Genomic DNA, 25,227 nt, shown 5'->3' on the forward strand with positions numbered 1-25,227 from the left:
GATCTGGAATTTATTGCCTGAAAGGGTGTTGGATGCAGATTCAATGGTAACTTTCAAAAGGAAATTGGATAAATACTTGAAAAGGAACAAATTGTTCGGTTTGGGGAAAGGAGTGTGACCAACTGCAAAGAGCCTGCACAGGCACGAAGGGCCGAATGGACTGCTTCAGTGAAATATCATTCTGTGATATTGCTGGCTGGTTCTTGGAGGCCATTTTGCAAAATCTGCATGGCAGTCATTTTGCGTTGCATTGCGGCCATTTTACGTCGCATGTCGGTCGGCCATTTTGTGGAGCCCCAGCTGAGCTCGACACAATTTGTGTAAATTGCATATGCAGACCCCCACCCCCACACCGCGTAAGACCCACCCGGTTAATGGACCGACCGGTCACATCTTTGGTACCAGTTGGCGGATGTGTGATGTAGTTTCCAGGAACCTTTATTCAATATTTTAAAATACGAAAACCAGTAATTATATTTTAAATAATGAGGGGGGCAGTCCTGAGCTGAAGTAAACGGTGGAGTTTTATTAAAACAGCATATGGACAACATATATAGCGCCTTTATATTAGCAAAACGTCCCAAGGTTCTTCACATGAGCAATCAGAAATAATTTGCCACACAAGGAAATATTAGGACAGGTGGTCAAAAGCTTGGTCAAAGAGGGAGGTCTGAAGGAGCATCGTAAATGAGGAGAGAGAGGCGGAGAGATGGAAAAGTTTAGGGATAGAATTCAAGAGCTTTGGGGCACGGCAGCTGACCGCACGGTGCACAGGGACATGTTCCAGATTCTGACTCATCACTGGGAGAGGCACCCAGGAGTACCAAATCCAATTATCAGTGTCCCAATGCAGCCCAGACTGAGCCCCACCCTTTGTCCTTCCTGTCTGTACATTGACCCAGTGTCCCACTGCAGCCCAGACTGAGCCCCACCCTCGGCCCGTCCTGTCTGTACATTGACCCAGTGTCCCACTGCAGCCCAGACTGAGCCCCACTCTGGGCCGTTCCTGTCTGTACATTGACCCGGTGTCCCACTGCAGCCCAGACTGAGCCCCACCCTGGGCCCTTCCTATCTGTACATTGACCCAGTGTCCCACTGCAGCCCAGACTGAGCCCCACCCTGGGCCCTTCCTGTCTGCAAATTGACCCAGTGTCCCACTGGAGACCAGACTGAGCTCCACCCTGGGCCCTTCCTTTTTGCACATTGACCCAGTTTCCCACTGCAGCCCAGACTGAGTCCCACCCTGGGCCCTTCCTGTCTGTACATTGACCCAGTGTCCCACTGCAGACCAGACTGAGCCACACCCTGGGCCCTTCCTGTCTGTACATTGACCCAGTGTCCCACTGCAGCCCAGACTGAGCCCCACCCTGGGCCCTTCCTATCTGTACATTGACCCAGTGTCCCACTGCAGCCCAGACTGAGCCCCACCCTGGGCCCTTCCTGTCTGCACATTGACCCAGTGTCCCACTGCAGCCCAGACTGAGCCCCACCCTGGGCCCTTCCTATCTGTACATTGACCCAGTGTCCCACTGCAGCCCAGACTGAGCCCCACCCTGGGCCCTTCCTGTCTGCACATTGACCCAGTGTCCCACTGCAGCCCAGACTGAGCCCCACCCTGGGCCCTTCCTGTCTGTACATTGACCCAGTGTCCCACTGCAGCCCAGACTGAGCCCCACCCTGGGCCCTTCCTATCTGTACATTGACCCAGTGTCCCACTGCAACCCAGACTGAGCCCCACCCTGGGCCCTTCCTGTCTGCACATTGACCCAGTGTCCCACTGCAGCCCAGACTGAGCCCCACCCTGGGCCCTTCCTGTCTGTACATTGACCCAGTGCCCCACTGCAGCCCAGACTGAGCCCCACCCTGGGCCCTTCCTGTCTGTACATTGACCCAGTGCCCCACTGCAGCCCAGACTGAGCCCCACCCTGAGCCCTTCCTGTCTGTACATTGACCCAGTGTCCCACTGCAGCCCAGACTGAGCCCCACCCTGGGCCCTTCCTGTCTGTACATTGACCCAGTGTCCCACTCCAGCCCAGACTGAGCCCCACCCTGGGCCCTTCCTGTCTGTACATTGACCCAGTGTCCCACTCCAGCCCAGACTGAGCCCCACCCTGGGCCCTTCCTGTCTGTACATTGACCCAGTGTCCCACTGCAGCCCAGACTGAGCCCCACCCTGGGCCCTTCCTATCTGTACATTGACCCAGTGTCCCACTGCAGCCCAGACTGAGCCCCACCCTGGGCCCTTCCTGTCTGCACATTGACCCAGTGTCCCACTGCAGCCCAGACTGAGCCCCACCCTGGGCCCTTCCTATCTGTACATTGACCCAGTGTCCCACTGCAGCCCAGACTGAGCCCCACCCTGGGCCCTTCCTGTCTGCACATTGACCCAGTGTCCCACTGCAGCCCAGACTGAGCCCCACCCTGGGCCCTTCCTGTCTGTACATTGACCCAGTGTCCCACTGCAGCCCAGACTGAGCCCCACCCTGGGCCCTTCCTATCTGTACATTGACCCAGTGTCCCACTGCAACCCAGACTGAGCCCCACCCTGGGCCCTTCCTGTCTGCACATTGACCCAGTGTCCCACTGCAGCCCAGACTGAGCCCCACCCTGGGCCCTTCCTGTCTGTACATTGACCCAGTGCCCCACTGCAGCCCAGACTGAGCCCCACCCTGGGCCCTTCCTGTCTGTACATTGACCCAGTGCCCCACTGCAGCCCAGACTGAGCCCCACCCTGAGCCCTTCCTGTCTGTACATTGACCCAGTGTCCCACTGCAGCCCAGACTGAGCCCCACCCTGGGCCCTTCCTGTCTGTACATTGACCCAGTGTCCCACTCCAGCCCAGACTGAGCCCCACCCTGGGCCCTTCCTGTCTGTACATTGACCCAGTGTTCCACTCCAGCCCAGACTGAGCCCCACCCTGGGCCCTTCCTGTCTGTACATTGACCCAGTGTCCCACTGCAGCCCAGACTGAGCCCCACTCTGGGCCCTTCCTTTCTGTACATTGACCCAGTGTCCCACTGCAGCCCAGACTGAGCCCCACCCTGGGCCCTTCCTGTCTGTACATTGACCCAGTGTCCCACTGCAGCCCAGACTGAGCCCCACCCTGGGCCCTTCCTGTCTGTACATTGACCCAGTGTTCCACTGCAGCCCAGACTGAGCTCCACCCTGGGCCCTTCCTGTCTGTACATTGACCCAGTGTCCCACTGCAGCCCAGACTGAGCCCCACCCTGGACCCTTCCTGTCTGTACATTGACCCAGTGTCCCACTGCAGCCCAGACTGAGCCCCACCCTGGGCCCTTCCTGTCTGTACATTGACCCAGTGCCCCATTGGGGACCATCCAGCCCCGGATATCCGGCAGAATCAGCGCTGGGGGACCGGGTGACTGAGTCTCGTGACCCTGTCGCTGGGCCTCTGACGTCACAATGGGAGACGACGCTCGCTCAGCTCGAGCTGGAAACCGTTAAAGGGCCGTTCGGATTTAAACCTAGAGTGCGGTCGGTTAAAGGGGAGGGACAGAGAATCGGCCAAAAATATTCATAAAATGAGACCAGGAATGGTTATAAATTGAAATGTTCATATAATGAGACTAGTAATGGTTATAAATTGAAATGTTCATGCAATGAGACCAGGAATGGTTATAAATTGAATTGTTCATATAATGAGACCAGGAATGGTTATAAATTGAAATGTTCATATAATGAGACCAGGAATGGTTATAAATTGAAATGTTCATATAATGAGACCAGGAATGGTTATAAATTGAAATGTTCATATAATGAGACTAGTAATGGTTATAAATTGAAATGTTCACACTCCCACACTCAGTCCGGGTCTGGATTCCCGCAGTGACTCCAGGTGTCTCTTTCCATTTGAACTGAACTGATTCGCCCACAGCCTGAAACAGATTAAAGATTAAACAGGAAATAAACAGATTGAACAACAGTGTAAATAACAGGGAGACTGCGGTTAATATTTCAATAATAATTACAGACAAATATTACCCATAAAACGGACTGAATCCCATTGATATTTTATTTATTATATTAAACATTAACACAAACACTCACACGATCCGCATCAGACTCCTGCGGGTCAGTATGAGGGAGCGGAGAGCGGGGACAGATCGGTCTGTGAAGGAGTTTAATCCCAGGGAGAGAACCGTCAGTGACCGGTTTGTACTGAGAGCGGAGACGAGATCCTCGGTACAAGAATCTGTGAGACCGACATCATTCAGACTGGGGATCAGAGAGATAGAAATAACAGGAATCATGGTAAATTCCCAATGTTTATTTGTATTATTATTACTTATACTGAAATTAATGAACCGTGTTCGGCATCCAGTTATTGTAAACACAATCTCACACAGTCTGGTACTTACTCCAGTTTCTGTATTTTACAGTCCGGGTTCCTCAGAGCCGCAGACAGTAGTTTCACTCCTGAATCTCCCAGTTTATTATCACTCAGGTCCAGAACCGTCAGTGACCGGTTTTTACTGAGAGCGGAGACGAGATCCTCAGTACAAGAATCTGTGAGATGGTTACCCCAAAGCCTGGAGATCAGAGTGAGCGGAGAGAGAGATCGAAACGAGCAGAGATAACAGGAATCAGACTAAATTCCCAGTATTTATTTGCATTATTATTACTTATACTGATATTAATGAACCGTGTTCGGCATCCAGTTATTATAAACACAATCTCACACAGTCTGATACTTACCCCAGTTTCTGTATTTTACAGTCCGGGTTCCTCAGAGCCGTAAACAGTAGTTTCACTCCTGAATCTCTCAGTTTATTATTACCCAGGTTCAGTGCCGTCAGTGACCGGTTTGTACTGAGAGCGGAGGAGAGATCCCCGGTGCAAGAAGCTGTGAGATTGTTCATCCATAACCTGGAGATCAGAGAGAGAGAGAGAGACAAGCAGAGATAACAGGAATCAGAGTAAATTCCCATTATTTATTTGTATTATTATGACTTATACTGACATTAATATATCGTGTTCGACATCCAGTTATTATAAACACTATCTCACACAGTCTGATACTTACTCCAGTTCCTGTATTTTACAGTCCGGGTTCCTCAGAGCCGCAGACAGTAGTTTCACTCCTGATTCTCCCAGTTTATTTCTCCCCAGTCTAAACACAAACAGACAGAGAGTGAGAAACAAACTGAATCCAATCCCCGATCTGAAAATTTATCTCTGATATTACAGGAAACACTGAAAAATCTTCAGGAAATTAATAACCAGATTTCCCTGTCACTGACAATGAATCTCTCTCTGTCCAACGCTCCATATATTCAGGGACTGTCAGTAAATGTATTCACTAAATAAAGTGCTGTCTGTGTGAAGCCTTTAAATGTCCCTCAGTCCGGTCTCATTCCCTGATGATCAGAATTACCCTCCTGGAGATCAGTGACCTGTCCCGTCATGTTTCGGGAAATTTGTCCAATTTCTGCTGCTTCTTAAATCCCAGATTTTATGGGAATGGGACGATTTTCCCCGAATTAAATGATAAAGCGGTGATTACCTGTACTTTATGCAGTATTATATTAATCTGTATAATAACTCGGGGTGAGTTATATTGTGAAACGGCACTCACGGCTGCAGTAAAATCCATTCCGCAGGATTTCATGGAACAAGTAGAGTTTATTCTGTCCTGTTACAAGTTTTAAATATCCCTGTACTCCGAGTTTATAGGGGAGGGAAGTCTCTCACTTTATTCCCATTGAACTGGCTCCACATTTATTTCAGGCGCAACAGGCCCGACAGTTTTCGGGGAATTTTCCTGAAGTTCCCTCCCCGAGCGGGGCCTCACACAGATTATGGGAAATTCCCGGGTTCACTGCCCCTGGTTAACCCAGGAGCCTCCCGCTGTGTGTGAGGCCCCACCGCTGGCCGGTGTGTGTCTGTACTCCTGGGCTAATACCCCACAACCTGTTGGATTGGAACCTTTTTAATGGCAGATTTTAGTTCCCAAATCCCACTGAGGTGTCGGCCTGGATTAATGAGCGAGGGGCCTGAATCCACGACATTCTGACTCAGGGGCACGAGTGCTGCCAGCTGGGTGAAAAGATGGTGGATGTATTGGAGAGTGAGAAGGGCTGGGTCATTGATGAGTTAAGATAAAGGATCGACGTCCTGTGGGGAAAGCTCAGCTCGCCCACTGGCGGTTGACTGCCCGAAAGCTGTGTTTTGCTCTTTGTTACTGAATGTTTGGTGTTTCTGCTTCCCTCTCCGACACACGTTCACAGTCCGGTGACTGTCGCTTGCCCCCACACCTCGGTAAGAGGGTGGGATGCTCCGACACACAGACTGCTGCAGTTATTGTCAGTCTACGTGTAACTAATAGTGAGAAGGAACCTCTTCAATGGACGTATCTCAGACAGTAAGAAAAACAGCAATAAATATCATTTATTGCAATTACATTATCAGACTCTTTCAGTGACCTGTATTTACTGATCCGATAAAGACGGTAAAATCCCCACTTGTTCAAAACGATCCATTTTAGATTCTCCAGTCCTGAGGGAATTACTAACCGATCCTCTTATCATTTGTCATATTTGTGTTGAATCTGCTTCTCTCTGGTTTAACTGAACTGTTTGTTTCCCTTCATTACAGAGCAACAATACAATCCGTGACTGTTCTCCAATTGGCTTTACAGTGAGAGACAAATAAACAGTTACCTCAACACCTGGCATTTGTGCAGTGCGGGTCCCAGCCGCTGGAGACCTTCACACTGAATGGAGCAGTTCTCCAGATTGAGGTGTTTTATTGCATTACAGAGTCCAATGACATGAGACAGCACCGCACAGTCAATCGGGGTCAGTCGCAATCCATTAAATGCAAGTGTTTCCACAGATCCCACTGTGACCCGAGCCAGTGTTTGATTCTGAGACTCAAACAGGTAGTGGAATGTGTTCAGGAGGTCCCTTTTACCAGTTTCACTCTCTGTGTTTCCAATCTGTCCTTCAACCTTCTCCTTCACCCAGTCAATCACTCCGCAGATCGTTTGATGAAGAAATGGACCCAGAAACTCCTCCAGGGGCCGAGCTGACTGTGAGGAGGAGAGACCAACAACAAAACGGAGAAATATCTCAAATCGCCCATCTTCCTTGCTGTGGGCTTCACTGAGGAGTTTCCGGATGTCCCCAGGATCTGGAGTCAGGAATTGTGCGAGTGCGGCTACAAACTCTTGGATGGTGAGGTGCGGGAATGTGTAAACCACACTCTGGGCAGAATCATCTCTCTCCAAAAGTTCCATCATGAACCCAGACAGGAACTGGGAAGGTTGCAGATTGCACTTGATCAAATCTCCATTTCTAAACACAATCTTCTTCTCGGAGACTCCTGTGAAGGCCATCTCACCCATCTTCAGTAACACATCACGGGGGGATTCAATCTCTCGGCCATGGTTTTTCAGAATGTTGTAAATATAGTAGGAATATAGTTGGGTGATGGTCTTGGGAACTCGCTGCTGTTTCCTGTCTCTTTGTGTGAAGAAGGGACCCAGTGACAGACCGAGGATCCAGCAGTAGGAAGGGTTGTAACACATGGTGTACAGGATCTCGTTCTCCTCCACATGTTTGAAAACAGCTGCTGCCACCGCCTGATCTTCAAAATACTTGTTGAAATATTCCTTCCGTTCTTCACCAACAAATCCCAGGATTTCAGCCCAGACACAGATCTCAGCCTTTTCCAACAAATGTAATGCAGTGGGGCGGCTGGTCATGAGCACTGAACATCCTGGGAGCAGCTTGTGCTGTATTAAACTGTACACAATGTCAGACACTTCACACTGGTCTTCAGGATCTGTGCAGATGTAATCAGCCTCTGTATTTATCCGATTGTTAGCAAAATCGATACTGTCCTTGAATTCATCTAAACCATCGAATATAAACAGTAATCCCTTTGGGTTCTTCCAGAGCTCTCCCAGAATATTCCCAAAATAAGGATACAGATCCAGTATCAGATTCCTCAGGTTTATTCTACAGTTAATAGCGTTCAAATCCCGGAATTTAAAACTGAAAACAAATTGAAAGTGTGGGTATATTTTCCCAGTGGCCCAGTCATAAACAATCTTTTGTACCATTGTTGTTTTTCCAATCCCCGGGACTCCACTCACTGCTGCTGAACTCCCAGATTTGGATTTTCTCTTGGAAAAACTGCTCTGGAACAATTGATTAGTTCGGATTGTTTCCAGTTCTCTCCGGAGATGTTTCTCTCTCCACTCTTCATGGGCTCGGCCTCTTGCCAGCAGTTCATGTTCTACAAGTGTCCGATCGCGAACAGTAGAAATGACCATTAGCTCAGTGTATAGATTGACCAGCTGGAAAATCTTAACCTTCTCCTTTATTAGGATCGTGTTCACTCTCAGTGTTTCAGTTTGGACCCGGAGTGTTTCCTTGTGTTTCTGTTGAACATCTTCAATTAGAACAGACAGAAAGTGGTTCTCAATGTTAGTTGTATTGACACAAAAACAAATTCTCAATTTCACTTTACTATTCAGTAAAATGTTCAGAGATTGAATTCACAGCTTTATAGAGGTGTGAGCAGGAAATTAAACTCAGTTACTGAAAACCTCGCTTGAAAATGAATAATGACGGAGAAAAGTTTTAAATCCTCACTTGATTCTAATATTTACTGAACATGGAGATTTCTGTGAAGGTGATATTTTCCCTCTGATGATTAATACGATCGGACCTGCCCTGTACTATAGACATCTCATTACAGATCCACACATGATCCTGGTTATACGAAACTGGAGGTTCCAGTGGATCAATCTGTGAAACCGTCAGTGGTGCTGACCTGCGCAAATGGGAAATAGGAGGAGAGGGACAGACTGTGAATGGACAGAACTTAAATTGCTATTGTTTCAGGACTCGGGCATGTTATCTGGGGTATTACCTGTACTTCTATAGTCACCTGATCAAAAGTAAAGGTTACTGCCATTCTGAAGTTACAGAGGGGAATCAGAAAGATGATTTAAGGTATTCGGAGTTTCGGTTGAGGGAATGGCGAGAGGGTTTGATATATTTTGTTTGGCCAAGTGACATCGGTATTGAAATGTTTCAATGGAATTCCCAACATTAGTAAGGATACAAGAACATCGGAAGCAGGAGCAAGAGTAGACCACACGGCCCCTCGAGCCTGCTCCGCCATTCATTACGATCATGGGCGATCTCCTCAAATCAACTTGCCTGCCCCATCCCAATCTCCATGGATTCCCTTAGTCTCCAAACATCTATCGATCTCAGTCTTGAACATACGCAACGGAAACAGGAAACAGGCTCACAATCAACAAAATAATTAATAACAGAGAAGGGAAGTCAGGGTAATTTTCTCACCCAAAGGGCCAGAGAGTCTGGGAAGGACACTAAAGGGGCAGTGTAAGTGGGGTCAAAAGATAATTGAACGTGTTTCTGTGGATACACTGAGAGGAGGGGTAGTTGGTGTCATCTTTCTTCGGGACAGGCTTATTTGGGCCAAATGGCCTTTTCCTGTCTCTAATCACTCTCCTGTTATATTGTGTTTCAGAAATTGTCAACAATTTTTCAGCAGTTTTACAACTACATTGAATGTGTTTTTTCGAATAGTCCTTTCATATCACCAATTAGAATTAGAATTAGATCTACTGCCCACATTACTCAGTGTAATGTTAGAGCGGAAAACATTCACAGTTCATTTCAACTGTTCTCCCAATAATTATACTCCGTTGTTTCATTTTGGTCTGAATTTCCTATAATGAAGGTTTGGGAAATCACAAATCTGTTTCCATTAGTCATTATATTGGGTCTAAAATGACCCCGAGTTAAAGGACTATTCTTTGAGTCGAATATGGTTCTCTCTTTCACTGCCATTCGGAAGCCAGCCCAGAACTTCCGAATTACCCTGAACATTGCCTTTCCCTCACATTTCTCCACGGATTAATGATCTATTGTGTGAACATCTGTACATCTTCTCAGATCAGATCGAACACTTTGACGTCTCGTTCTGTGCAGTAAAATAATAATATTTTAATGTTTCACATTTGTCCATCTCTTTATCTACAGTTGATGTTGGGTCAGATTTCATGGGGAGCAGGTAACCATTAACGTCTGGCTCAAGGCACCGTTCATTAACTGTGAGCCCAGAGTATCTGTGCAGCATATCGGAGCTGTGTATGGAGATTGCCAGTGTATCAGGATCCTGCCAGATGTATATGGGGATTCACAGTGTATCAGGATCCTGCCAGATGTGTATGGGGATTCACAGTGTATCGGGACCCTGCAGCTGGATTAATTGGAGTAATGCAACACATGCAAATTTACCAATAATTCAAAATTCGGAGTGACTTTTAACTTCAATCTACGCAAAATATTATTTTCCTGCGAGTCCAAGGCACCTCACGGATGCCAGGTCACCTCAGAGATGTGTATGAAGCGCTGCAATGTATTCGGATCCAGCCAGATGCTTGTGGTTTCACAGGATTAATGACATATGAAAATGAACTTTTATTGTGTTTCTTTTGCCCTTTGAATTTCTGATACCCAGATTCCGACAATCTCTAAACAAAAGTCTACAGTCAAAACATTCTGATTCTCAGAAGTGAAATAAACGGTTTGAAATCTCCATTTCATCACTTACCTTTCAGGTGACTGGGTATTTCAGATAAACCTCGTCCGATGTTCATATAATCAAATGGATCAGGACCTGTTTAAATCAATGAGCTTTCATGAAATCCGATCTGTGTAATATTATAGTAAATTCTGCAGTGTTTCAATCTGAAATTGAATTCAGTGTGTGATTTTACCGTACCAAGTTCCTGCATCTCTTTCAGTATTTTGTCCAACTTTGGTATCGCATGGTGCATTTTCACAAAGGATTCCCACATCACCCTTCGGGCCCGAGAGCCTTTCTCCATCACCAGAATTAGGAGAAGTTTGGAACTTGCCGCCCTGTTTCCCTTCTCCGCGAGCTCAGTAACTTTCTGTAAAGAATAATGATGAATATATTGAGGAGTGGAGTGAAAGACAAAGACTGAGAATGAGAAGGAAAGGAGCTGCTCCGTGATGGGATCTCCCAGTTTATATTGAGGAGTGGAGTGAAAGATAAAGACTGAGAATGAGAAGGAAAGGAGCTGCTCCGTGATGGGATCTCCCAGTTTATATTGAGGAGTGGAGTGAAAGACAAAGACTGAGAACGAGAAGGAAAGGAGTTGCTCTATGATAGGATCTCCCAGTTTATATTCAACACAGTAAGTAATCACTGGGCCGGGTACTGATCCATTCTGAACATGGGCTGAATATTCTATAAACGTTCATTAGCAACAATGTACATTTATAGAAATGAAATCTTAAACATAACAAAACATCCCAAGGCGAGTCTCAGAGGCGGAAACAGACAATGGACCAGAGACAAAGGAGGACGTGTTTGTAGAGTGTCCCCTGGACCGGAGACAAAGGAGGACATGTTTGTAGCAGTGATCAATGGACCGGAGACAAAGGAGGACAGGTTTGTAGGTGTGACCAATGGACCGGAGACAAAGGAGGACATGTTCGTAGGGTGACCAATGGACCGGAGACAAAGGAAGACATGTTTGTAGGGTGACCAATGGACCAGAGACATAGGAGGACATGTTTGTAGCAGTGATCAATGGACCGGAGAAAACGGAGGACATGTTTGTCGGGTGACCAATGGATGGGAGACAAAGGAGGACATGTTTGTCGGGGTGACCAATAGAAGGGAGACAAAGGAGGACATGTTTGTAGGCGTGCCCAATAGCTGGCTAACGAGGCAGGTTTTAAGGAGAAGGGAGAGATGGGGCGGCGGAGAGGTTTGGGGAGTGAATTCCAGAGTCTAGGTCCGAAAACTATGGAACGATAGACCACCACTGGTAGAGTGATGGGCGATGTGAAAGGTGCCAGAGTCATAACAAAAGCGAATTATACGGCCACAGGAGGGTTATAAGGCTGGAAGAGGTTACAGAGATACGGAGTGGTGAGGCTATGTTGTGTTTTAAACAGGACGATGGAAATTTAAAATTGGAGGCATTCGATAACTGCGAGGCAATAGGTGAGTGAGCACAGGAGTGAGAGGTGAGCAGGCCTAGGGAGGGACAGGGTACAGGCAGCAGCGTTTTGGATGAGCTGAAGTTTACCCGAAGGTGGAGGATGGCAAGCCGGCGAAGAGAGCATTGGAATAGTCGAGTCCAGTTGCAACAAAGGCATGGATGAGGGTTTCAGTATCACGTGGGAGCACATAATGTGTCTGAATTTCAGATTGGAGTTGGAATCTGAGGTTACAGATCGTCTGGTTCAGCCTCAGTTAGTGTCCGGGGAGCAGCCGATCGGCTTCCCGTTACCGTGACCGATTATCATTACCATTTACTTTCATTCCAGTAAAGTTAACTGACAGAAAATGATTCACTGCTTGCTTGCAATGTCCTAATGTTCACTCCATGAATAACACTCCATGCTAAGTGCTAACTCCCTTCTCCGCCGATGTTGAATTTGAACCCCAGTGACTCGAGAAAAGGACACTCGTACTGTATCACTTAGTGGAACAAACTGTGATTTCCCTCCCCACGATTCTTTAATTTCCTATTCATTAGTTTGCATGTCAGTCAGCTAAAATGACCTCCCCTCTAACTTCACTCTGTTGTTTCTCATCTGTCCTTTTCCAAATCCCACTAAAATTGATTGCCTTATTTTCAATCCACACAAGAGTTATACCTGAACCGTTCTCTAGTTTCTCTTCTTTCTCCACTCATTTCCCCTCTGAGCTCAGCTTCACCACGAGACCAACCTCCTGCTCCCTCGGCCCTATCCCCACCACAGTGTCGACCACTCCTGGCCCCCATGTTAGCTGATCGTGTTGACGGTTCACTCTCCTCAGATACTGTCCTCCTTCCATACAAATCGACTGTCATCGCCTCCTCCTCAAAAAACCCACCCTTGTCCTCTCAGTGCTTAGAAACTACCGCCCCATCCCCAACCTCCCTTCCCTGTTCGAAGTCTTTGAACGTGTTTTCACCTCCCAAATCTGTGCCCATCTTTCCCGCAGCTCCACGTTTGAACCCCTCCAATCAGATTTTTGCCTGTCCCACAGCACTAAAACGGCCCGTATCAAAGTCACAAATGAAAGAAAGGTGAGAGAGAGAAACCAGGAAATGATAGACCTGTTAGTCCAACATCTGTTGTGGGGAAGTTGTTAGAATCTATAATTAAACCTAGGACTCCTGAGCACTTCAGAAAGATTTGAACTGATCAGAGAGAGCCAACATGGATTTGTAAATGGTCGGTCATGTCTATCGAACCTAATTGAATTTTTTGAGGAAATAACTGAAGTAGTAGACAGGGGAATGTCCATGGATATTGTGTATATGGACTTCCAGAAGGCATTCGATAATTTTCAACATAAGAGACTGTTAGATAAAATTAAAACTCATGGAATTGAAGGCAAATTATTGACCTGGTTAGGAGATTGGCTAGGCGTAAGAATACAGAGAGTAGGGATAAAAGGTATGTACTCGAATTGGAAGAAAGTGACTAATGGTGTCCCACAAGGATCTGTGATGGGCCCTCAAATATTCACTATATTTATTAATGACTTAGATATCACAATAGAGAGTGGTATATCCAAGTTTGTCGAAGACACAAAGATTGGTGGCATAGTAAGTAGTGTAGATGGGAGCACATAATTATAAAGATACATTGTTAGATTAAGTGGGTGGGCAAAACTGTGGCAGATGGATTTCAACGCAGATTAGTGTGAGGTCATCCATTTTGGACCAAAAAAAGGATAGATCCAAGTATTTGTTAAATGGTGAAAAGCTAGGAACAATGGAGATTCAAAGAGATTTACAAAGATCCCTCAATATAGTGCTCAGGTACAAAAAATAATCAAAAAAGCTAATGGAATGTTAGAGGGCTACAATATAAAGGGGAGAAAATGTTGCTCCAGCTATACAAAGCCCTGGTGAGACCACATCTGCAGTACTGTGTACAGTTCTGGGCACCGCACCGTAGAAAGGGTATATTGGGCTTGGAAGGAGCAGCGCAGATTCACCAGAATGTTACCAGGGTTCCAAGGGTTAAATTATGAGAGATTACATAAACTAGGCTTGTATTCCCTGAAATATGGAAGGTTAAGGGGTGATTTGATTAAGGAGTTTAGGATTTTGAAAGGAATTGATAGGGTAGATGGAAAGAAACATTTTCTGCTGGTGGGGGAGTCTTGGATAAGGGGACATAACCTTAAAATCAGAGCCCGGCCATTCAGGAGAGAAGTTAGGAAACACTTCTTCACACAAAGGGTGGGAGAAGTGTGGAACTCTCTCCCACAAAAAGCAGTAGATGCTAGCTCAATTAATAATGTTAAATCTGAGATCGATAGAGTTTTGTTAGCCAAAGGTATTATGGGATATGGAGCCAAGGCGTTTGAATGGAGTTCAGATACAGATCAACCATGAGCTCATTGAATGGCGGAACAGGCTCGAGGGGCTGAATGGCCTGCTCCTTTTCCTCTGTTCCTATGACATCGTATGTAACTGACCGTGGAAAACTATCACATGTACACTGATGACACCCAACTCTACCTCACCACATCTTCTCCGGACTCCTCCACTGTCTCTGCTTTGTCACACTGCTTGCCCGACATGCAGCATTGGATGAGCAGAAATTTCCTCCAATTAAACATTGGGAAGATCAAAGCCATCCCTTTGTCACCTCCAGACTCCACTATTCCAATGCTCTCCTGCCTGGCCTTCCACCTTCCAACTTCTCTAAACTTGAGCGCATCCAAAACTCTGTGCTCGTATCCCAACTCACACCACGTCCTGCCCATATCATAAGTCGCAACAAGTCCCGTTCACCCATCACCCCTGGACTCGCTGACCTACATTGGCTCCTGGTCCGGCAACGCCTCAATATTAAAATTCGCATCCTTTCGCTCAAGTCCCTTCATGGCTTGGTCCCTCCTTATCTCTGTAACCTCCTCCAGCCCTGCAATCCTCCGAGATCTCTGCACTCCTCCAATGTTTGCCTTTTGTGCATCCCGGATTTTAATCGCTCCACCATTGGCGGCTGTGCCTTCAGCTGCCTCGGCACGAAGTTCTGGAATTCCCTCCCTAAACCTCTCTGCCTCTCTCTCCTTGAAGACGCTCCTTAAAACCAACTCTTTGATCAAGCTCTCTTAATGTCTCCTCATGTGGCTCACTATCAAATTTTCTTCGATAATCGTTCCTGTGAAGCGCCTTGGGACGTTTTACTATGTTAAAGGCGCCATATAAATGCAAGTTGTTGTCACCCTGTCCTTTCTCTGTACAGATATTGACTGATCCACTGGGTAATTTAATATCTTCCTATCATTGGTTCAGATTCAGAATATGTTCAGTTTGATCCATTTCTTTCCAATTTGGCCTGTTTCGGTTCTGTAACATTCGATGATTCGAAGATCTGATATCCTGTTAGTTCTGTGATCTTTAATTAATCCAAACTCATTCTGTGTCCCTCCCACTTACCCGATGTTCCTGTCCACTGAAATGCCTCTCGTATGTTAACAACGAGCTGACTCCGTCCATCACTTCTTCAATCGCCTGTTCCAGTCTGTCCCGGTAGAATTTCGTCAACTGGAACAGCTGGTAATCGTCGCACTTTGTCAGGAACTCAGTGATTGCAGCGTTCGGATCTGTGAACAAAAATGGAGAAAACTAAACACATTATCGACTTTCTATCCGGGCGGCTACATTTCCTCTTACCAAACGGCTGAAGCCTGTTGTGAGCCACATTATCAAACACCTTCTGCAAACTCATATACACCGCAAGTGCTACATCCCATCGATCTTTATCGTCACCTCTCAACAAAGCTGTATCAGATTTGTCAAATACGACTTGTCTGAAGCGAATCAGTTCCAGCCTCCCCTGATCATCCCTTGTATCTCAAAATGTTCAAGAATTCGACCTGGAATTACAGATTCGAGGAGTTTACCCACTACTAACGGAGACTAATTGGTCTCCAGTTACCCGGTTTATCTTCTCTCACTCTTCAACAGAGATATTATTTTGTCTCTTTCTAATCCATCAGCACTGTTTTTTATCCAAAGTCTCCTCCCTGTCCTCATTTAATCGCATTAGTTGTGGGACCAGTGGCTTCTCCACTTTGGCTATTTTTCTCAAATCCAAATCCTTCTCTAGTTATCTTTAACTCTGGTCCCACATCCTCCTCCATTACATCCACATTCTCATTAACACCATCAGTGTTAAAATCTTCATTAATCTCCCATCAAAATGTTGTAACCAGGAAGATTTTGCTCTGAGTCCCTCGTAAACCTAAACCATATGGTCTCATAGATCCTGGACCATATCTCTTATGCTTCTGAATTTCCAAATGAGTTTGGAATGATTTGTACATTCACAGACATAACATTTAATCCGAACTCCGATTTTGTCGGCATTTTAATCATTAGTCATTTTCTTTTCGACACCAATAACTTTATCTCTCACTACTTAAAATAATAACGTTATCTTTCACTACTTCAAAACAACAACGTTATCTCTCACTACTTCAAAACAATGACTATCTCTCACTACTTCAAAACCTCCTTCCTTTCTTCCTGCTCATAACTTTATTATTTTATTAGTCTTCTGTTTCTGCTCCAACAGTTTTATTAATTCCACTCTCTCGTCTCAGACCCGCATATTTCCCATCCTCCGGTCATATCAACTGAACCACCCCCCCCCCCCCCCCCCCGCCCACTGCTCCATTCACCCAGTCGGTAAAACCATTGGTCGGTTCAGACCGTGACCGTCCCTTCCCTTCTCCCTGAACTCGCTCTAGTCCCCAAGACCGTGAACCCTTCCCTCCTGCTCCAGCCCTGCAGCCACACTCATGTTTCCCTCCTTTAGCAGCCCAGTGAAAATCAATCTGGAGATCACAACCTGGAGGCCTTGTTTTTTTAATCTACTGCCTCAGTGTTAATATTCCCTCTATAATTGTATTTCTATCTGTTTTATTGGTTCCGACAATGGCTATCCTCTGATTCCTTTTCCTTCTCAGAGATTGTCCCACCCGTTCCTGGAAATTCTTCCAACTGGCACGAGGGAGGTAACTTAGTTTACATCGAGTGCATGAGTCTTAATATTCCCTCGATAAACGTATCAGTGTTATTGATTCTGACCATGGCTATTCTCTGCTCTCCTTTCCTTCCCAGAGATGGTCCCACCTGTTCCAGGATGTTCTTCCCTCTGACAGCAGGGAGGCAACTTACCATTCGGGACCTGCTCAGGGCTGCAGTAGAGTCTGTCTATTGCCTGTCTGTCGAAGCTCCCACCACTATCGCTCTCCTATTCCTGTGTCCCACCTGCCTCTCACTCCTGCCCCACTCGGGGTGTCCCTCTGCTCCCTGATCTCACATTGTTGCTCAGGAAGTACATCCTCTGAGTCACTGTCTCTATCCACCTTGCAGTCCCCAACACCAGGTAACTATTGGACAGTTCCAGTACTCAGGAGATCCCTCCACCTGTGACTGCACTGTCCCTCTTGATGGTCACTCATTTCCCTCTAGCGACACAGTATCTGTGATGTTACCTCTTCCTGTGTGAGCTGCAATTTCCTGATTGTGATCTGGACCCTTTGTCAGGAGAGAAATATTTTGCTGAATTTTCTGAACCTACCTGTTTCCATTCTCATTCTTGTTGAAGATGTTGGATCTTCTCCCCTGTTTGGACCTTCAGCCATGGTGGTGATTGACGTTGCCAGATTCTGATCCTCTGTAATAAATACAATATTAATAGGAGAGTTAGAAAGAAATATTAAAATGAGCAGGAAAACTTTGCCTTGTTAAACATGATACCAAGTCTCTCCTCCCCCATCAGTATAACAGCTGTTAGTTCTGGAATCGAGCATTTCCCGAGTGTTATGATCAACGCTCCACATCAGGTGGGACACAGACAGCTGCCCAGTGAAATCCAGTGAATTCCGCTGATCTTCACAAATCAATGCCAGACGGGCTCCCGTCGGCCGAGACTCTGCACTGGGAGTGGCAATTGGTAAGATTTACTCACAGTGCAGGCCAGAACCAGCCTTAGACCTGAGGTAGTGAATATTCTGGAGGGAAATATGAAGCGGGCTGAACGTGGCTGAATTAAATGACCCTTCACTCGGTTTTACACAGTTTGGGGCAATCGGATAATTGTTATTCACAGATTTGCGATGAATATATTCGATTTGTTAAGTTCCGTTATTAAATTAAGCTGCTTTCTGAACATGATAGCTTTCCACACAATAAATAGCGAGGTGTGATTCCTCTGGTGTTTATGGGCAGTGACAGTCTCCGTGTGTTGATGTAGAAGTGTCCTGGCTACTGCTTCTATTGGAATATATTTACTATATGCCTCATGGTGTCAGCACCAGACTAATGAGCACTGTAGGAGGTGAGGAGATTTACCACTGTTCCAATATTAACACTAATGAGCCCTGGAGGAGGTGAGATTTACAACTGTTCTAATATTAATACTAATGAGCACTATAGGAGGTGAGGATATTTACCACTGTTCCAACATTCACACTAATGAGCACTGTAGGAGGTGAGGAGATTTACCACTGTTCTAATATTAACAATAATGAGCACTATAGGAGGTGAGGATATTTACCACTGTTCCAATATTAGGTGCTGGAGGTCCCGGGTTTGGGAGGTACTATTAAAGAAGCCTTTGCGAGTTGCTGCAGTGCAACCTCTATATGGCACACACTGCAGCTACGGTATGCCAGTGGTGAAAAGAGATAATGTTTAGGGTGGTGGATGGGGTGCCAATCAAGCGGGCTGCTTCGTCCTGTATCGTTTCGAGCTTCTTGAGTGTTGTTGGAGTTGCATTCATCCAGGCAAGTGAAGAATATTCCATCACACTTGTGTCTTGTGCCTTGTAGATGGTAGAAAGGCTTTGGGGAGTCAGGAGGTGAGTCACTCTCCGCACAATACCCAGCATCTGGCCTAATCTTGTAGCCACAGTATTTTTGTGGCTGGTCCAGTTCAGGTTCTGGTCAATGGTGACCCCCAGGATGTTGATGGTGGGGGATTCGGTGATGGTAATGATGTTGAATGTCAAGGGGAGGTGGTTAGACTCTCTCTTGTTGGAGATGGTCATTGCCTGTCACTTGTCTGGTGCGAATGTTACTTCCCACTTACTCGCCCAAGCCTGGACATCGTCCAGGTCTTGTTGCTTGCGAGCATGGACTGCTTCATTATCTGAGGGACTGCAAATGGAACTGAACACTGTGCAATCATCAGCGAACATGATGGAGGGAAGGTCATTGATGAAGCAGCTGAAGATGGTTGTGCCGAGGACACTGCCCTGAGGAACTCCTTCAGCAATGTCCTGGGGCTGAGATGATTGGCCTCCAACAACCCCTACCATCTTCCTTTGTGCTTGGTGTGACTCCAGCCACTGGAGAGTTTGCCCCCTAATTCCCATTGACTTCAATTTTACTCGGAATCCTTGGTGCCACACTCGGTCAAATGCTGCCTTGATATCAAGGCCAGTCACTTTCACCTCTGGAATTCAGCTCTTTTGTCCATGTTTGGACCAAGGCTGCAATGAGGTCTGGAGCCGAATGGTCCTGGCAGAACCCAAACTGAGCATCAATGAGCAGGTTATTGGTAAGTAAGTGCCGCTTGATAGCACTTTCGACGACACCTTCCATCACTTTGCTGGTGATTGAGAGTAGACTGATGGGGAATTATTTGGCTGGATTGGAATTGTCCTGTATTTCGTTGCCAGGACATACATGAGCAATTTTCCACATTGTCGGGTAGATATCAGTGTTGTAGCTGTGCTGGAATAGCTTGGTTAGAAGCGCAGCTAGTTCTGGAGCACAAGTCTTCGGCACTACAGCCGAGCTGTTGTCGAGGCCCAGAACCTTTGCTGTATCCAGTGCACTCAGCCGTTTCTTGATATCACGTGGAGTGAATCGAATTGGCTGAAGCTTGGCTTCTGAGATGGTGGGGATATCGGGAGGGGGCCGAGATAGATCATCCACTGAGCACTTAGTAATTCCCAGCGCCATTCATGACTGTATTAATGCTCCCTCCACTATTGCTGACGGAATTAATATGCCCTCGCGCCATTCCTCACTGTATTAATACTCCCTCCACTATTATTGATGGTATTATTACTCTAGCGTTCCAAAACTGACAGCATTATTACGCACCCGCTCAATCAATGACAGTATTAATACTCCCCCCTCCATTTTAGTCACATTATTAATACACCTTGGTCCAGCACTGACAGTATTAATACTCCCTGCTCCATTCCTGACAGAATTAATAATCACACTGCATTCCAGACAGCATTAATGTTTTTATTCGTTCATGGGATGTGGGCGTCGCTGGCAAGGCCAGCATTTATTGCCCATCTCTAATTGCCCTTGAGAAGGTGGTGGTGAGCCGCCTTCTTGAACCGCTGCAGTCCGTGTGGTGAAGGTTCTCCAACAGTGCTGTTCGGAAGGGAGTTCCAGGATTTTGATCCAGCGACGATGAAGGAACGGCGATATATTTCCAAGTCAGGATGGTGTGTGACCTAAAGGGGAACGTGCAAGTGGTGTTGTTCCCATGTGCCTGTTGTACTTGTCCTTCCAGTTGGTAGAGGTTGCAGGTTTGGGAGGTGCTGTCGAAGAAACCTTGGCGAGTTGATGCAGTGCATCCTGTGGATGGTGCACACTGCAGCCACAGTGCGCCGGTGGTGAAGGGAGTGAATGTTTAGGGTGGTGGATGGGGTGCCAATCAAGCGGGCTGCTTTGTCCTGGATGGTGTCCAGCTTCTTGAGTGTTGTTGGAGCTGCACTCATCCAGGCAAGTGGAGAGTATTCCATTACACTCCTGACTTGTGCTTTGTAGATGGTGGAAAGGCTTTGGGGAGTCAAGAGGTGAGTCACTCGCCGCAGAATAGCCAGCCTCTGACCTGCTCTTGTAGCCACAATATTTTTGTGGCTGGTTCCGTTAAGTTTCTGGTCAATGGTGACACTCAGGATGTTGATAGTGGGGGATTCGGCGATGGTAATGCCATTGAATGTCAAGGGGAGGTGGTTAGACTCTCTCTTGTTGGAGATGTTCATTGACTGGCAGTTGTCTGGCGCGAATGTTACTTAATATTCCCCCCTTCCATTCCTGACATTATTAATACTCCTCCGCTACATTGCTAACGTTATTAACAATCCCACGTTTCATTCCTGACGGTATTAATACACCCCCTTTTCATACCTAACGTTATTAATACTCACCTGTTCCATTCCTGACAATACCTAATGCTACACCACTCCATTTCTGACATTATTAATTCGAGCCCGCTCAATTCCGGGCGGTATTATTACACCTACACTCCATTTCTGATGCTTTAGTATTCCGCATCTCCATCACCGATAGAATTAATACTCCTGCAATCCATTCTTGCCAGTATTAATACACCAGCGCTCAATTCCTGACAGTATGAATACGCCTCTGCATAATTTCTGACAGTAATACTAACACTCCAACGTTTCATTTCTGAAAGTATTGATATTCCCCAGCTCCATTACTGACATCATTAATTATCAGCCGCTCCATATCAGACATTGTTATAACTCCTCCGCTCCATTCCTGACAGTATTAATACTCACCTGCACGATTTCTGACGGTATTATTACTCATCCGCCCCATTGCTAACACTATTAATACTCACCCGCTCTATTCCTGCAGTATTAATACATCCCTGCTCCATTGCTGACGGCAGTTAATACTTCCCCGCTCCATTCCTGACGGTATTAATACACTCACGCTCCACTCGTGACGGTGTGAATAATCGCCCGCTATATTCTGGACTGTATTAATACTCCCCCACTCCATTCCTGACTGTATAAATATTCCCTCCTCTATTATTGCCGGTCTTAGTACGCAAGCGCTCCATTAATGACGGTATTGATATGCCCCCGCTCCATTACAGACACATTAATAAGCCCCTGCTTTATTACTGTAGGTATTAATACAACTCACTCCATTACTGAAAATATTAAAACTCATCCACTCCATTCCTGCCAGTATTAATACTGCGCTGCTGCATCACTGACAATATTAATACTCCCTTGCTCCATCAGTGACAGTATTAATACACCCCAGTAAATCACTGACAGAATGAATACTCCAGCTTTCCATTCCAGAACGAATACTCCCCAGTACAATTCCTGAGTAATAATACAAATACTCCAACGCTCTATTCCTGAATGTATTAATATTCCCCTGCTCCATTACTGAAATAATTAATGCTCCCCTGCTCCATTACAGACAGTATTAATACTCAGCCGCTCCATACCTGACATTATTAATAGTTCTCTGCTCTATCCTGACAAGGTTAGTTATTTTGCAGATGACACCAAGATTGGTGGCATTGTGGACAGTGAAGAAGGTTATCTAAGATTGCAACGGGATCTTGATCAATTGGGCCAGTGGGCCGATGAATGGCAGATGGAGTTTAATTTAGATAAATGTGAGGTGATGCATTTTGGTAGATCGAATCGGGCCAGGACCTACTCCGTTAATGGTAGGGCGTTGGGGAGAGTTGTAGAACAAAGAGATCTAGGAATACAGATTCATAGCTCCTTGAAAGTGGAGTCACAGGTGGATAGGGTGGTGAAGAAGGCATTCGGCATGCTTGGTTTCATTGGTCAGAACATTGAATGCAGGAGTTGGGATGTCTTGTTGAAGTTGTACAGGGCATTGGTGAGGCCACACTTGGAGTACTGTGTACAGTTCTGGTCACCCTATTATAGAAAGGATATTATTAAACTAGAAAGAGTGCAGAAAAGATTTACTAGGATGCTACCGGGACTTGATGGTTTGACATACAGGGAGAGGTTAGACAGACTGGGACTTTTTTTCCCTGGAGAGTAGGAGGTTAAGGGGTGATCTTATAGAAGTCTATAAAATAATGAGGGGCATAGATAAGGTCGATAGTCAAAATCTTTTCCCAAAGGTAGGGGAGTCTATAACGAGGGGGCATAGATTTAAGGTGAGAGGGGAGAGATACAAAAGGGTCCAGAGGGGCAATTTTTTCACTCAAAGGGTGGTGAGTGTCTGGAACGAGCTGCCAAAGGCAGTAGTAGAGGCGGGTACAATTTTGTCTTTTAAAAAGCATTTGGACAGTTACATGGGTAAGATGGGTATAGAGGGATATGGGCCAAGTGCAGGCAATTGGGACTAGCTTAGTGGTATAAACTGGGCGACATGGACATGTTGGGCCGAAGGGCCTGTTTCCATGTTGTAACTTCTATGATTCTATGATTCTATAAGGCTTCTTCGACAGCACCTCCCAAACCCGCGACCTCTACCACCTAGAAGGACAAGAGCAGCAGGCACATGGGAACAACACCACCTGCACGTTCCCCTCCACGTCACACATCACCCCGACTTGGAAATATATCGCCGTTCCTTCATCGTCGCTGGGTCGAAATCCTGGAACTCCCTTCCTAACAGCACTGTGGGAGAACCTTCACCACACGGACTGCAGCGGTTCAAGAAGGCGGCTCACCACCACCTCCTCAAGGGCAATTAGGGATGGGCAATAAATGTTGGCCATGCCAGTGATGCCTACATCACATGAACAAATTTTTAAAAATGTACTACTACACCACCGCTCCATTCCTGATGGTATTGTTACTCTCACGCTTCATTCCTGACTATATTAATACTCCCCCATTCCATTTCTGACGGCATCAATACGCCCCCGTTACATTCCTAACATCATTAATACTCTCCAGCTCCATTCCTGACATTAATGCTCATCCTCACCATTTCTGACAGTATTAATGCACGCTCTCTCCATTCCAGATGTTATTAATACTTCCCGTTCCATTACTGAAAAGTTTTAAAACTCATCCGCTCGTTCCTGGCGGTATTAATGCACTGCCGCTACATCAATGACAGTATTAATACTCTCCCGCTCCAACAGTGACAGCATTTATACACCCCGGTCCATCACTGACTGTTTTAATACTCCTCCGCACCATCACTGACAGAATGAATACTCACCACTCAATTCCTGAGTGTATTAATACTCCAGCTCTCCATCCCTGACAGTATGAATACTCCCCCACAGAATTCCTTACGGCAATAATACTAATATTCCCATTCTCTATTCCTAAATGTATTAATACTCCCCTGCTCCATTCTTGACAGTATTAATGCTCGAGCACTCCATTCCTGACAGTATGAATACTCCTCCGCACAATTCCTAACAGTGATAATACTAATACACTCAGGTTCCATTCCTGAAAGTTTAACACTCCCCTGCTCCATTTTCGACTGAATTTACCCCGCTTCATTCTAGACAGTAGCAATAATCCCCTGCTCCATTCCAGACATTATTAATACTCAGCCGCTCCATACCTGATGGTATTATTACTTCCCAGCACCTTTCCTGACCTTAATACTCCCCTGCTACATCACTGACAGTATCAATACTCCCCCGCTCCATTACTGACAATATCAATAGGCCCCCACGCCATTCCCGACACTAATGCGACTCCCCTGCCCCATTCCTGACAGTATTAATACACCCCCGCTCCATTCCTGACGGTATTAATAATCCTCTGCTCCATTACTGAGACTATTAATATTTTCCCGCCCCAATGCTGCAGTATTAATATACCCCAGCTCCGTTACTGACAGTACTAAAACTCCCCCGCACTAATCCTAACAGAATTAATGCTCACCCACTCCATTAATGACACTAATACTTCCCTGCTCCATTCCTAATATTAATGCTCTCCCGCTCCACTCCTAACAGTATTAATGCTTACCTTGCTCAATATCTCATAGTATTAATACTCGCTCGCTCCATTGCTGAAACTATTAATACTAACCCTCTCTATTCCTGCTGTATTAATACATCCCTGCTCCATTCCTGGCAGCTGGTAATACATCCACGCTACGTTCCTGACAGTATTAATAACCCACACTCTATTCCTGACAGTATTACTCGTCCAGCACTCTATTCCTGATATTTGAATACTCCCCCGCACAATTCCTGACAGTAATAATACGAATACACCCACGCTCCATTCCTGAAAGTAAAAATACTCCCCTGCACCATTCCTGAATGTATTAATATTCCCTCCTACTTTATTGGTGGTATTAATACTAAAGAGCTCCATTACTGACGATATTAATATGTCCTCGCTCCATCTCTGACACATTAATATGCCCCTGCTCCATTACTGTACGTATTAA

At 46.1% G+C, this 25,227-nt stretch overlaps 1 protein-coding gene across 1 annotated transcript in view; it reads right to left on the bottom strand.

Moving 5' to 3' along the window:
- Positions 1-520: 520 nt before the first annotated feature.
- The window catches only part of LOC137314556 (NACHT, LRR and PYD domains-containing protein 3-like), a 28,575-nt gene continuing 3,868 nt past the window's right edge, over positions 521-25,227 (bottom strand). The window contains exons 2-11 of the mRNA XM_067979863.1: positions 17,649-17,744; positions 15,497-15,663; positions 10,792-10,963; positions 10,621-10,686; positions 6,681-8,418; positions 5,045-5,131; positions 4,717-4,887; positions 4,380-4,550; positions 4,069-4,236; positions 521-3,896 (exon numbers count right to left, since the gene is read on the bottom strand). Of these exons, the coding sequence (XP_067835964.1) occupies positions 3,809-3,896; positions 4,069-4,236; positions 4,380-4,550; positions 4,717-4,887; positions 5,045-5,131; positions 6,681-8,418; positions 10,621-10,686; positions 10,792-10,963; positions 15,497-15,663; positions 17,649-17,744 (2,924 nt within the window). The 3' untranslated portion in view covers positions 521-3,808. The remainder of the gene's footprint in view (positions 3,897-4,068; positions 4,237-4,379; positions 4,551-4,716; positions 4,888-5,044; positions 5,132-6,680; positions 8,419-10,620; positions 10,687-10,791; positions 10,964-15,496; positions 15,664-17,648; positions 17,745-25,227) is intronic.

The sequence above is a fragment of the Heptranchias perlo genome, unplaced genomic scaffold (genome assembly GCF_035084215.1).
Source record: "Heptranchias perlo isolate sHepPer1 unplaced genomic scaffold, sHepPer1.hap1 HAP1_SCAFFOLD_52, whole genome shotgun sequence".
Classification (NCBI taxonomy): Eukaryota; Metazoa; Chordata; class Chondrichthyes; order Hexanchiformes; family Hexanchidae; genus Heptranchias; species Heptranchias perlo.